Source organism: Salmo salar, chromosome 03, assembly GCF_965601325.2.
Source record: "Salmo salar chromosome 03, fSalSal1, whole genome shotgun sequence".
Classification (NCBI taxonomy): domain Eukaryota; kingdom Metazoa; phylum Chordata; class Actinopteri; order Salmoniformes; family Salmonidae; genus Salmo; species Salmo salar.
In genome coordinates, this window is record NC_138293.1 from 56,688,464 (window position 1) to 56,702,510 (window position 14,047).

Sequence of the window (14,047 nt, forward strand, 5' to 3'; positions counted from 1 at the left end):
ATTAAAACTGAATGAAAATCTGCCGCCAATTGGATGGAAACCTAGCTATTGAGATAGATTTTGGGGTTTGGAGCTAGCAAGAAAGGCATTTCACTGTACTTGTGCACGTGACATTAAAACTTGAATTCACCTTAGTTGACAACTCAACCAAATGTAAATCAAAACTAGACGTTGAACTGACGTCTGTGCCCAGTGGGTAGCTTCTCTTACTTCACAACACAAAAAGCAGGACAACAGCTCACAGCACAAGTACACTTTCTCACATATGTTTTTTATAATCATATCAAAATAGAATTAAGTGGCCATTATCACAACATTCATTTTTTGATAACTCATAACAAAACAGACAATAACTAATTACAGTTGAAAGAAGGCATTATGACATATGCCACATTTTCAATATTTAAAATAAGTTTGGCTGGTAGTTAGGCTATCTGAAGTGAGAACACTTTACCTGACAGGTGACCAGCAGTGGCCCACACACAAGCACTGAGCTTCTTTGCTTGACACATCTGGCCCATGCTGCTTTTAATATCTGACACTTTTATCAGGGCACTTCTTCTCTTCAAATTGTAGTGTTAGATTATACACCAAATAGTTTTACTAAATGGCCTTGTAAAATCCATAGGATATTACAAAGCAATGCTTGAACCCTTTTTTTAGGACAACTTACTGTAAATCAAGATTAAATGTCAACATTTTGTAGCAAAGGCTTGAATACAGCAGGGCTGTTATAACTAGGATTACTGGCCCACAGTCACACTGTATGATTTCTCCACAATCCTTGCTTTAGCTGGGTCACAATACTGCAGTCTCAGTCTGCGGCGTGTTTGTGTGTGCTGTCACAAACTGAGAGAGAGAGAGAAGCCCCAATTTCTGTATTTGATAGTGCATAATTGTCTGTGTTAAAAATGACAATGGCGCCTCATTCCAGTACCCTTTCTGTGTCTATCTGTATTAAATAAAGCAACACACAGCCTCAGGATACAGAAGGTCTGATGCTCTACTGTTCCCTATGCAGACAAGGACTGGTTAGCCGTGAGCGTTTAGAATAAGGGACTATCTGATTTATGGATTCATGAGTGTTAGTGATCAAACACATAAATATGATTCTGTTCCCATACTTACATATACTCTAACACTCACATGGGCATACACACGCATATTGTACACACGCTCGAGCACAGACACGCACATACACACGCACAACCACACTGACACACAAAGTTATACAACAACACAAAGTCATTACCATCACCTGTCTATCATACAGACAGTGAATGGCAGGCAACACCTTTTCCCTTTTTCAAAGCTTTTCTTTGTAGTTACATTGGGCTCAATTCAATCAGATCCGCGTCCCCTTTAGCCAACATTCCCATAGCGGTTGTTTTGGCGGTGTCAGAGGTGGAACTGAGTTAGAGCTGTCAAATCCGTAAGTGGCTCCCGGCGTTAATCCCTAAAGCGGACATTGCCATTGGCTGAGTCTCATTAACAGAAATCCTATGCAGCCTTGTTAACAAGTTGGAACACTGGAATGTGAGATGTAATCTACACCTCCATTAGGATGATGAAAATCCTATCATTTGATTCATCGGTTTTTAATTTGAGCGTAATTATTTATATATAGCCTACACTTTCTTGTTCTGAACTTCGAGCCAATTTGACGGCTCCAATGCAGTTCCTCCTCTGACACTGCCAAAACATAACGCTTAATCTGATTGAATTTAGGATATGGTCTGTGCGCACAAAGGCTGACAGCTCAAATTATATTGAGACCGGAAAAGGGATCGATATTCAACCCCCAAAATGCTTCATATGCAGTAATCCTACTGAAAATGAACACAGGAGACCTATGTGATATAAGGAATAAATAATGTTAAAGACAGACTTAAAGGTGTAATGCAACCCCGTTTAGCACCTTGCATCTTGTTTTAATCCCATTCTCCGAAAGAAGTGCAGAAGCCTCAGCTGAACATGAGAATGCAAACCTGTGCATTGTTGTTGATGGAATTCCAGTGTTTTAGATCAAATTAAATACAATTAAATATGTTTATAGAAAATGAGATTCTACATTGTGTAACTATTGAGACATGTAATATGTTTGCTGTGTAGTTCTATTGACCTTCCTTAGTGCAGGAATAGACTAGAACATATAGAGCAGCCTAAGCACAATGTAGGGATACTGCTCACATCAGTCAAGACTACCAGTCATTCCAACAGTCCTAGCTCATATAAATGTCATCATTTCTTTCCCATTGTCCCTGCAATATCTGCTTGCCATGGTATTTTCCCGGTCCTCTATCATTGTACCTTTCTAGTCCGAAAAATAAAATGTCTTCTTCCATGTCAGAACCCAGTAAGCAACATTTTGGAAATATGTATTTTTTAAAAGTATTTTCAACGAAAAACACGTATTTTCAACGTATTGTGCTCATAGGGAAACGGGAGATTTGGACTGACATAAAAATGCTCTCTCTCTTTGATCTTCTTGACAAGCATGATCAGTCCACTTCTTGGGATAATAAACCATGCCTTGGATGAGAATATGAAGAGTTTTTAACCGACTTGATCTCTACTGACTGGAGTGGTTTACTATGCTGTTCAAAAGTCACGAGGGAGGTCCAATAGCACTGAGTCCAACGACAGTCCAACATCCTTGTGAACGTTCCAACGTTCTTCCCGTGTTCCAATGATATCTCCCAAAGTTCTAATGTTGTTCCAATGATGTGTTTCAACGTTCTAATGTTGTTTGAATGTTCTGTTCCGACGTTCCAATGTTCTTGATCCGACTGGGGGAACATCTTGTTGTTAATAGGAGATCATCTTTTGATGGATCAGAGATATGTTGATGGATCACCTCAACCTCGTATGTATTTACATCCCATTCTTCTTGTCCCATATTTCTTTCCGTCCAAGGGTTGTTTTGGGTTCACCAGACAATCATTAGTACTATTAGGGAATACCTCACGGTCACAGGACGAGCTGGTTACTGACACTCGAATATTAACTCATAAGAAAGGAATGAACTGCTCGGTGTCGCCACTGGATTGTCCACAACAAACACAGAGAGCATCACTCCCTGGATGAGAAGGAGAAACAGAAAAATTGTTAAAATGGTTGTAATCTAGACCAGGCTCGTCTAGAATATAGTTTTTGTATATGAATATACACTTTTCTGTGGAAAGTATGTGAAAGGGTTAGGAAAGTATTTGAAAACTGTTTGCAAATACCTTGCCTAAAAAAGTATTTGAAAGTGTTGGTATTTGAAAGTACTTGGAAAGTATTTGAATGGGTTTGGAAAGTATTTGTGTTAGGAAACCATTTCTATCTGTTCTATCTCTTACCTTCAGAGAGATTGTAGGTTCTACATTAGCATTGCTCTCATTGCAGCCTTGCTGATGCGCTTGCGGTTGTTCTTCCTCATTCTCTTCCTAGGTGGGCCGGGCCGAGCAGGTGGCCGGGGACCAGCCAGGACTGAGGGCGCTCGCGTCGAAGTGGGCGACACTGTGTCTGGGAGAATAGGAGAATATCAGATTCAGATGATTTAATTAACAGTTTGGAATACACATGAAACTGAGAAACATAAATCCAAAACACATACACACACAGACACAGCCACACAGACACACACCACACACACTTGCTAGCTCACAATGTTCTCTATCTACCTGTTCTTTGTGTGGTGGTTTGAGTTTGATGTTTATGATTAGGCCGATGGTACTGCTGCTCCTCTTCTTCTTGCTGTTGTTTCTGTTGCTCGCGTCTCAGGAGCTCCTTCTCATCGTCCAGCCTCCTGTGGAGTAACAACAGCTCCTTCCTCTCCTCCTCCAGCTTCTCCTGTTCCAGTTGGAGAGCGTGCTGGAGGCTCCTCTCTGAATCAGGGGTCTCATTGTCTTTACGTCTTTGATCAGCTTCCTCAAGGGGAGGGAATCTGCTCTCGGGCCTCTGATTGGTTTCCTCCGTAGGATGGAATCGCTGTTCCGTTCTTTGATTGGCTCCCTCTCTGCTTTTGGTTTCCTCTGAGGAGGAGTTGGTCCCATGTCGCTGTTGCTTTGATGTGTTGGTGCGTCGCGAGGGACTCTGTGTTTGCGTGGGTTGTCTCTGTGTCTCCTGGTCTCCCTCCTCTTCACTGAGGCTCAGACTACCCTGCTGCCTATCTCCCCTACTGACATTTCCCTCAGTAATGTTAAATAGCGAGTCCCCTCGTGTCTCGACCCTGTCTCTCTTCTCGTGGTCAAGCTGTGCCATGTCGATGTCCATTGCGGTTGTAGTGCCGTTGACACTACTACTGTCTCGCCCCTCCTCCATGTCATCGTGATGTCGACGTTCGGTCCACTCATTAGCCCCCAGCTGTCTGGTAGAGTTAAGCACCCACTGAGCATCCATCTTGTCATGGTCCAGCCCATAGCCCCCTTTCCTCTCCCCTGCGTCTGAGGAGGTGTCCTTGGGGTTCCAGTGCTGGTCCAGCAGGTCTTCCAGCTGGATCCTCTGGTTGTGCTTCAGCTCATCTCTGCGGTGCAGCTCCTCCTTGGATCTGGCCTTGGCTGGACGGCCCTCTCCTTTGTTGTCTTTCTGCTGTCTGCGGGGTGTGGACTTCTTCTTGGGGGCGGCCGGGGGACGAGGGGCGGGCTGGCAGCGACACTCCACGTGGTCGTGGACCGAGACGACTGCCTTGGAGTAGTTGGGCCGCTTGTCCACGTACTGGATCTTCATCACCTAGTGAGGAGGAGGCGGAGGAGGAGGAAGAGGAGGAGGGAGATTCAAAATGACTAAATCGCTTTTTTATTTTTTAGGACTAACCCTTTATTTGACCAGGTAGGCCTAAGTCAGCTGAGAACATTATCTTTTACAGAAACAACCTGGGTTTCAGGGTAGAGGACAGGTGTTGAGATGGGGGGTGGTGTATATGTACCTGTAGGTGCCTGGTGTGGGTCAGCACGGGGACACACTGCAGGCTCTTGGTGTTGCAGCAGCCGGAGCATCGCTGTACCTCCACACAGGGAGGCCACAACATGAAGTTGGCGTTGCTGCGGTCCAACATGGCACGGGTCACCTCCATCACCTCTGTCCTCACCTTACATAGTGCCTGCTGAGCCGGCTGGGCGTCTGAGACAACAAAGACAGACAGACGGACAGACGGACAAACGGACCATTTAAAAACTCATATATTACTTACAGGTTTCATAAGATGGGTCAGTGTACATTAATCAGCAAATCAGACACATAATTGTAAATGTGCTGGAGCCTCAGGCATAATGTTAAAAGCATACCCTCTACACTGCTCAGTGCATACAAAACAGCCAGCACATAGGCCTCAAAATGTATAAAACATTTTGTTTACACTAATTCTACTGAAGGTATAGTACTTATGCTGTTTAAAGAAATCACATGCTATTGAAACAGTGTACGCATGAGTCTCCATACGTGCTGGAGTGTAACTTGGAGTTGCAAGCCATAAGGTGTTTGTTCAGCAAATAACTAACGAATCACAATATGGTGACATACTTTAGATGTTTCTTTACCACAACATGCATTACACAACTCATTTTGGATTAGATACAGCTGTCCAAAACCACCCAAGTCAACATGAGTGACGGAAATATGTGGAATTATAGCCTAGTGTCAGAGACTATGAGGAAGGTGAAAACTCACCCAGACTCCTTGGCAGTCGGTTGCTAGTGTTGTTGGAGTGTTGTCCACTCGGCAAAAAATCATCTGAGAAATCCTCATCTGAGAAAAAACAATCCAATCCAATATTAGTTTACAGATCTAATCAGCTTGTTGCTTCAATTGTTTATTATTTAAAAAATGTTTTAGGGGGTTATGACTTTTACGGGGGGGGTGTGTGTGTGTGTGTGTGTGTGTGTGTGTGTGTGTGTGTGTGTGTGTGTGTGTGTGTGTGTGTGTGTGTGTGTGTGTGTGTGTGTGCGTGTGTGCGTCTGTGTGTTTATCTGTGTACGGTGCATGTGTGTGTTTATGCGAGAGTTTGAGGCATTGTTTATAAGTTTAGCTTCCCCTTAATAGATGTCTGTTTGTGTGGGAATTTATTTCTGTCATGACCTCATGTTTGTATGTTTTTGTATCTTGAGACACTGAATAGTTCCCTCTTTGTTTCTCTTATCTCGTTGAGTTTGTATATAGTGTTTACTGTATGTGATGTTCGCTATTCAATGATGGGAATAAAATCTGGGTAATATGTGTATCTATTTAAGAAGTCTTTCTGCCCTCTGTGTCACTGTGGGTTTGACGGTTTGTCTGTTAGTCAGTCTGTGAGATTCTGTTTATAGTATTTACTGTGTGTGATGTTGGCCTGTCCCTGTTGGGAATGAAATCTGGGCATCATGTGACAACAGTTTTCACTATCTTTCCCTTGGTCTCTGTTGGTCAGGTTAGTTAGTCTGAGAGAGCTTCCATCACTTGGCGTGACCAGTGTGTCTGGCTGGCTTGTGGTCCTGTACGGCTCAGTTGATAGAGCATTAGGCTTCGGAAGCCAGGATGTGGGTTTGAATCCCAGGGACATAAACAAATCCCAGGGACGTAAACATATATGCACCTATGACAGTAGGTTTCTTTGTAAACAGATTCTGCTAAAATGCATATGCATGTTGATGAGTATCAGCATAGTACAACGTTGGAGATATTTACCTACGGAGGTACTGAGCAGCAGCAGCTGCAGGTCCTCTATGGAAGAGATAGGGTTGCTCCTAACCAGCTCCACCAAACCTGGAGGGAGAGGATCCCCCTGAGAGAAAGAGATGAGACAGGAGTAAAACTAGATTCTCCCAAATCAAATATTTTCTCAGCTTCCCCATTTATTCTGTGTAGATATGGAAGCAAAGAGACAACAGCAGTGGTACATGTAGGCAGTGGTGTAAAGTACTTAAGTACTTAAGTACAAATATTTTAAAGTACTACTTAAGTAGTTTTGGGGGGTATCTGTACTTTACTTTACTATTTCTGAAATGTTTTAGTTCACTACATTCCTAAAGAAAATAATGTGCTTTTTACTCCATACATTTTCCTTGACACCCAAAAGTACTGGTTACATTTTGAACGCTAAGAAGGACAGGAAAACGGTCCAATTCACACACTTATCAACAGAACATCCCTGGTCATCCCTACTGCCTCTGATCTGGCAGACTCACTAAACACAAAAGCTTTGTTTGTAAATGATGTCTGAGTGTTGGTGTGCCCCTGGCTATTCATGCATTTTAAAAACAAGAAAATTGTGCCGTCTGCTTTGCTTAATATAAGGAATTTGAAATTAATTATACTTTTACTTTTGATACTTAAGTACATTTAAAACCAAATACTTTTAGACTTTTACTGGGTGACTTTCACTTTTACTTGAGTCATTTTCTATTAAGGTATCTTTACTTTTACTCAAGTATGACAATTTGGTACTTTTTCCACCACTGCATGTAGGTAGGTGTGGGTTAGGGTTAGGGGGTTACCTGACTTACCCCCCTAATCATTAATGAAACAAGAGGATGAAGGAAATGGCTGCTTGGATTCACAATGGCCACTAAGAGGGGGTGAATGACTATTGGCCTTGTGTCACCTCATCTGCTAATACTTAGGGGTCACAGGAGTCAGGAAGGGTTCAGGAAGTAGTGGGGGATGGAGTGATTGAGAGGAGGAGGAGGAGGAGGAGGAGAAGTGGATCAGAACAGAGAGATGGACATTGGGGGAATAATGGAAGGATGGATGAATAAAGGAGAAGAAGTTGCATCTATGGAGATATTAACTCTTGCTAGCTGGGTCTACCACTGTTTGACCTATTGGGTCTGAATCCCGGGTCTCATGCACACCACAAGACTGGGTTAGCTTTCTGAGCTAATGCCTAGGCATTCATACCGGGAGCTAACACAAGTCGAACCACCTCTGCCCGTTACATTCATCCATTCAGTTTCTTGTGAGAATAGAACTAAGCCCTTTGGGGAGCGCTTTGAGGAGGAAGAAGCCATGCGTGAACGGCATTCACACACTATTAATGTACACAATGTACTTTTCCCCATTGTTGTTGGGCACTGAAGAAAGTCCAGTCATACAAAAGGAAAATGCCATGAGTTAAATTAACATCTCTATTTGTGTAGTGATGCCCCTGAGGAGCCATCCCAGTTATTTCCTCTCCTTGGCCCCAGTCTAAGGCTGAGGCTCCAATGGCACCCTATTCCCTATTTAGTGCACTACTTTTGACCAGAGCAATGTCATTTGGGACGCACCCTAATTGTGCTGGCTGCGCATTATGGTCTGGGCCTTTGTTCATAGAGTGGCCGCTGTCATGGTGATTTGTGTCTGAGCGGGAAAAATTAAATAAACACTTCACCCCCTGCAACTGACATAAACAGAAAATCATAACCTTCACCCTATAACACTGTAGGAATCCAGGAGTTACTCTGGTCCTAATTGGTGAACTCTAAATCACACACACGCAAACAAATCTGCATCTGACTGAGTCACATCTGGAAGTTCTGGAACAGTCAGTGTCTTCTAAAATCTATCGTCATTCTTCTGATTACACAGACTGAGACAGGCACTTGTTTTAGAGCCATCACACAGTAGATCTCCATCGCTCTGAATAGAGATGGAAACAGAGACAGACCCAGGCTGCATCTCAACAGGCACCGTATTTCATACATAGTGCACTTAGCAGGGAATACATTGCCCTAGTGATGTTTAATGGGAAGTGGGTTGAGCTGAGGAATGCCAGGTACAGGCTATAGGAGTAGAGAGGTGAGGAATAAGGATACATGATTATGGGTCTAGTTTTGCTGCCTGCCGGCATGCGGGTACGCACACACACACACATGCACATACGGCTGAACATGTGCACATTCTCACATGCAATCCCTTAAACCATGCCTATGAGCACATGGTTTATGCATACGTTTATAGGAACACACACAAACACATTCAGACATTACATTATACAGCTAGACTCCATTCTGTGGGATATAGTTGATTGAGGGAATTCCCTGATGGTATACCTCAAAGACACCTCATATGATCACTAGCTACAGGCATGTACACCAATACATCACTGGATGGGAGGATGTACAGATGACAGAGAACTAGTTCAACTATACTTAACAATATTTTCTAACCCATCCTTACTGCCACCTCCAACAACCTGTCCTCAGGGCAATTCGTATGATTTGGGACGTTTATTTGCATCCCTCCAAGGCTGCCTCCAAAAGCCAAGTCTTTGACATGACAAATGTGGTGGACAACACACACCACTGGCAGTTCTGGGAAAAAGACACATTAGAGGACTGACTTGCCTAGCTAAATAAAGGTTGAATAAATAAAAATAAATAAAAAGGAAGTCATAGATCTGATAGCATGAAAGCAACTGAATGGCATTCAAGGAAACCCAGCAAAGCAGGGGTGCGCCGCATTTCGCCCTGTTTACACATTCATTTCCCATAACTGAAGACTGTGTGTGTATGTTGTTATGACCCACATAGTCAGAGCTTTGTTTCACTACAGTCTCTTCCCACAGCCGCTACTGCCTAATCCTGTGAATTTCCCAAAGATGGCCCGATGTAGCTCAGTTGGTAGAGTATAGTGCTTGCAATGCCAGGATAGTCGGTTAAATTCTTGGGACCACTAGTAAGTAAAATGCATGACTGTAAGTTGTTTTGGACAAAAGTGTCTGCTAAATGGCATATAAAAACTTTGTGTACAAAACATTAAGAACACCTTCCTAACATTGAGTTGCACCCCCCCCCCCCCCACCCCCCCCCTTTTGACCCAGAACAGCCTCAATTCGTCGGGGCAAGGACTCTACAAGGTGTCGAAAGCGTTGCACAGGGATGCTGGCCCATGTTGACTCCAATGCTTCCCACAGTTGTGTCAAGTTGGCTGCATGTCCTTGGGTGGTTGACCATTCTTGATACACAAACTTGTGAAAAACCCAGAAGCATTGCAGTTCTTGAAACAAACCAATGCCTACAAACATACCCCGTTCAAAGGCCCTTAAATATTTAGTATTGCCCGTTCACCCTCTGAATGGAACATATACACAATCCAGGTTGCAATTGTCTCAAGGCTTAAAAATCCTTCTTTAACCTGTTTCCTCCCCTTCATCTACACTGATTGAAATCAATTTAACAAGTGACATCAACAAGAGATTATAGCTTTCACCTGGATTCACCTGGTCAGTCTATGTAATGGAAAGAGCAGGGGTCCTTACTGTTTTGTACACTCTGTCTATATTAGTATTATATTAAAGTTAGGGCCACTTTGGCCTCTTCTCAAGTCTATCAAAATGAGACCCTCAAACTTGAATAATATCTCCTCTCTTAAAGATAGAAACCATAAGGGGACAGGACTCACCATGATATAATTCACCATGCACTTAACATGTGTGTCATATGCAGGACGTATCCTGGGGAAGGAACTTTTAGGATGCTTGCTGTGTATGCTACGATACAAAGTACATAGAATCGACTCCAGCAGTCAAGACGAGACCCCTCTCTCCTTGAGTTTAACGTCTTTTTCCTATTCTTTTTAACTGTCATCATGTGTATTAAGGCCCTCAACACCATGATTCAAGACAATGGTCAGCCATAGCATAATTACAATGATTTATAGTTGTGTTGCTGTGACAAGGGCTCATCCTATTGCTAGCCTGTCAAATATCCTGTGGACACACTCACACACACATGCACATACACATCAATACACATTTGGCCTTGCTTAGCTCCCAGGCATGTTTCATGATGGGTGTGGTGAGATTTTAGATGGCCTTCACCTTCCACTCATATGATGTTTATCAACAGGTTTATGAGTTTAGACATCTGGAGAGGGGCCCATGTTGAGCATGAGCATGTGGACAAGCATTCGTTATGGGGCCCAACGAATGAGCGCATCATCAGAGCATGTGCCCCAAGCATACCAAAAAAATGTATGTTCATGGAGAAAGATTGTTATTTTCACTTAGGGATTCTGGACTATAAGAAGTTTAGGTTCTGTAGACGGGTCTGCCATGTGCTGTAATTGTTCTATGGTTACCTTGCAAAGCAGGGCCCAATCGGATGTCCTCACCACGAGGCCCTCACAGCCTGAAGTGAAACTTAGGACTGTTTAAAATAAATTGTATATAGAAGCATTAAAGCCATGAGGTGAGCTGTCATAAGGTGTGGTTCAGATGATGAGCAGTTTAACGTACAAGACACAGCTTAATTACTACTTCCTGATTAATCAATAATAACAAGTGCACATGTGGTTGTACGCCACAAGCATACACTAAGTGGAGGGGTGAGGGGCCTGGTTCACATTTGTTTTGTACAAAACATTATTGAATGTAACAAGTTGGTGCCTTTTGTTTAGAGAGCACACAAGGCCAAGTGCACACATTGTTAAAATACAATGACCCTGAAATTCAACAATGGTCTATAATTGGGGCCTGGTGTCAAATATACTCAACAATGGTGCCTAATTTTACCCTTCACAGTGAAATTAAACAAAGAAAATAAACGTAGTCTTTCAAATTAGCTAAACAGAAAAACATATATTTGGCAACGGACTTTGGGCAATTAGGCCTATATTTTAATTAATTGACTCTGTCACATACCTCTGCGCTGCCCGACCGCAGACATGCCGCAAGCAACGGGAGCAGCTGAACCCAAACCCACGAGCTCATCTTGCTGCCCAGGCTGGATTCTCCGCGATAGACCAAGCATTTATGGAAACAGCACGAGTCTCTCCCCTCAGCACTAGGCGTGGGGACAGCGGCTCGCTCTGTGGAATTGGAACTCCTTGCCTTGCGAGTGGACGGACACCCACACTTGCCGTCTCAGCAAAGTATCCAGTGAATTAGCAATTGTAGCCTACTCAATGATTCGCTTGCCACACAAAACGTCCACCCAGTTCGAAATTCCACTGTCAGGGAACTAGGGGAGTAAGGCGACTTTTTTAATGATGATTTGGTCCATCTTGAATTGATGTGTTTAAATCCCCAAGGAACTGTTTGTGGTGTGTTCCAAACACAATAATCTCATGCAGTCGGGATGATAGTCTCAGATAGTTTGGTATCACAATTTAAAAATGTTTTAAGGCACCAGTCGAGTCATTAAAAGTCCAGGTGCGAAATTAAAACGCCCAATGTTATAGCCTATAGCTTTAAAATAAACATCTTACATTATCCTAAAAAATAATCAATATAATGAGAAAGAAAATCTTCAAACAATTTAAGTTACTTGTATATATCAGACAAAGCTTACAAACAAACAATATTCTAGACTAGATTAGTAAAATGTTATTTATACTACACATTAATACAGGCGAATGCTAGGTTATCCCTCGAGACATCAAAACTCTTCAAGTTGATTAAAATCCCTTTTTATTTTCCTTTTCCACGCGTTGTAGCCTACACGAGGTTATTCTCTCCTTATAACGCACGGTGCGCCTCTATATGAAGCGCAACACAAGTGTGGTACGTAGCCTACAATGGGAGTTTGCTGTCCGCTGCTTCGTCACAGGCTTATCAATATCCAAAGCTCTCTGTGGCACAGTGCGCGTTAGCCCTGTTCCCTCCTGATTACGCCTCTACCGCACTTGACGGGAGAGCAGATTTCCAAGAGTTTGTACAGTGTCTCTCTCGCCCCCTGAAGGCAGGGCCATCATCTACATAGAAAAGGACTGACTGGGCTACTGCCTCTTGAGGGAAAGGTCTTAAAGGTGAAGTCTCGTGTGAGTTATTGCAAGGGTTTATGTCTGCAACCATGTATTAAAAGCTGCACATTCACACAGAAATGTGTGTCATAGATCTGTCATTCTCATTGAAAGCAAGTCTAAGAAGCTAGACATCTGTTCTATGTGCCCTATTTATAAACTTTTCGTTCTTAAGTTTAGTTTTTGCATCTTTTACTTTCGGTTTTGTACACCAGCTACAAACTGCTGAAAATACAATCATTTTGGTTATGGAAAATATATTTCACAGCGGTTTAGATGGTACAAAGATTATCTACACTTCTTTACACTTGCTTTTTTTTTGTCACATAAACTGAAATTAGGTGAACTATTAGAATTTTAGCAACCAGAAAATGGCAGAGCGATTTCTACATATTTTTAATAGCCTATTATCACAGATGTTTGAAAGTACAATACACTGTAAAACAAATCCTGTAATTGTCACAGTGAATTACTGTATAATCAGCAGTAACTTACTTATAAACTGAATACAGTAGATTACAGTAAATTACATTGCATTGTGGGAAAAATGTATATGTCAGGGAAATATTTGTTGTATTTTCGAATATCACTGTAAAAATGCTGCATAAAACACAGTAGCAGTTCACTTACTGTATTTGTGAATATTCCAATAAAAATGCCACACTTAAAGCATACAGGCAACAAAATCAAAGCAAATCCTCTGAAGCAAGACAGAAAACGTTTTTGATAATTGTTATTATAAATGCAATATTTATTTTTAGTTTATTGGTACAAGTCCGGCAGACTAAATATCCTGAAGCTTCTGCACATGTGCAGATCATGTGTATGTTCTCTACTTTATGCGGAGAGAACAGGCTACTGAGGAGAATAATGCTTGTTTAATAAAGTCAGATCAAAGCTGAATCAATGTCTGCAAGATCACATAATGATACTATTCTACATTATACTTAGATTTTAGTCATTTAGCAGACGCTCTTATCCAGAGCGACTTACAGTAGTGAATGCATACATTTCATTAAAAAAAAATTTGATCCGCTACTGGTCCCCCGTGGGAATCAAACCCACAACCCTGGTGTTGTAAACACCATGCTCTACCAACTGAGCCACACGGGACCATAACAGAACAAAATATAATACCATAGTATAAGATTACTGTAAGACAAAACCACCACCTCATTCAATCGTGAAAGACAATTCTTCAAGTTTTACCATGAAACATCCCTGCAGAATCTGCATACCAATTATTTTATCTCAGTCAGTTTCATGGGGATATACACTACCGTTCAAAAGTTTGGGGTCACTTAGAAATGTCCTTGTTTTTGAAAGAAAAGCACATTTTTTGTCTATTAAAATAACATAAAATTGA

The 14,047-nt window shown here is 42.2% G+C and overlaps 1 protein-coding gene and 1 non-coding gene across 2 annotated transcripts; both read right to left on the reverse strand.

Annotated features, from left to right (window-relative positions):
- Positions 1 to 250: 250 nt before the first annotated feature.
- Positions 251 to 12,565, reverse strand: LOC106600896 (uncharacterized). The gene is made up of 7 exons (XM_014192654.3): positions 11,582 to 12,565; positions 6,646 to 6,742; positions 5,653 to 5,730; positions 4,913 to 5,106; positions 3,669 to 4,716; positions 3,345 to 3,510; positions 251 to 3,079 (listed from the first exon to the last, which is right to left on the reverse strand). The coding sequence occupies exons 1-6, from the start codon at positions 11,648 to 11,650 to the stop codon at positions 3,365 to 3,367; spliced, it is 1,632 nt and encodes a 543-aa protein (XP_014048129.2). The 5' UTR covers positions 11,651 to 12,565; the 3' UTR covers positions 251 to 3,079; positions 3,345 to 3,364.
- Positions 12,566 to 13,720: 1,155 nt separating this feature from the next.
- Positions 13,721 to 13,796, reverse strand: trnav-uac (transfer RNA valine (anticodon UAC)). The gene has a single exon. It is a non-coding gene; the product is annotated as a tRNA-Val (tRNA).
- Between the last annotated feature and the right edge of the window lie 251 nt (positions 13,797 to 14,047).

Excerpts from the sequence above, each read along its gene's own strand:
- LOC106600896 (XM_014192654.3), bottom strand. The coding sequence starts at position 11,650 with ATGAGCTCGTGGGTTTGGGTTCAGCTGCTCCCGTTGCTTGCGGCATGT. Across the intron at positions 5,107-5,652 it reads CCGACTGCCAAGGAGTCTGG|ACGCCCAGCCGGCTCAGCAG; the intron begins GTGAGTTTTCAC and ends TTGTTGTCTCAG. Across the intron at positions 3,511-3,668 it reads AACCACCACACAAAGAACAG|ACACAGTGTCGCCCACTTCG; the intron begins GTAGATAGAGAA and ends CTATTCTCCCAG.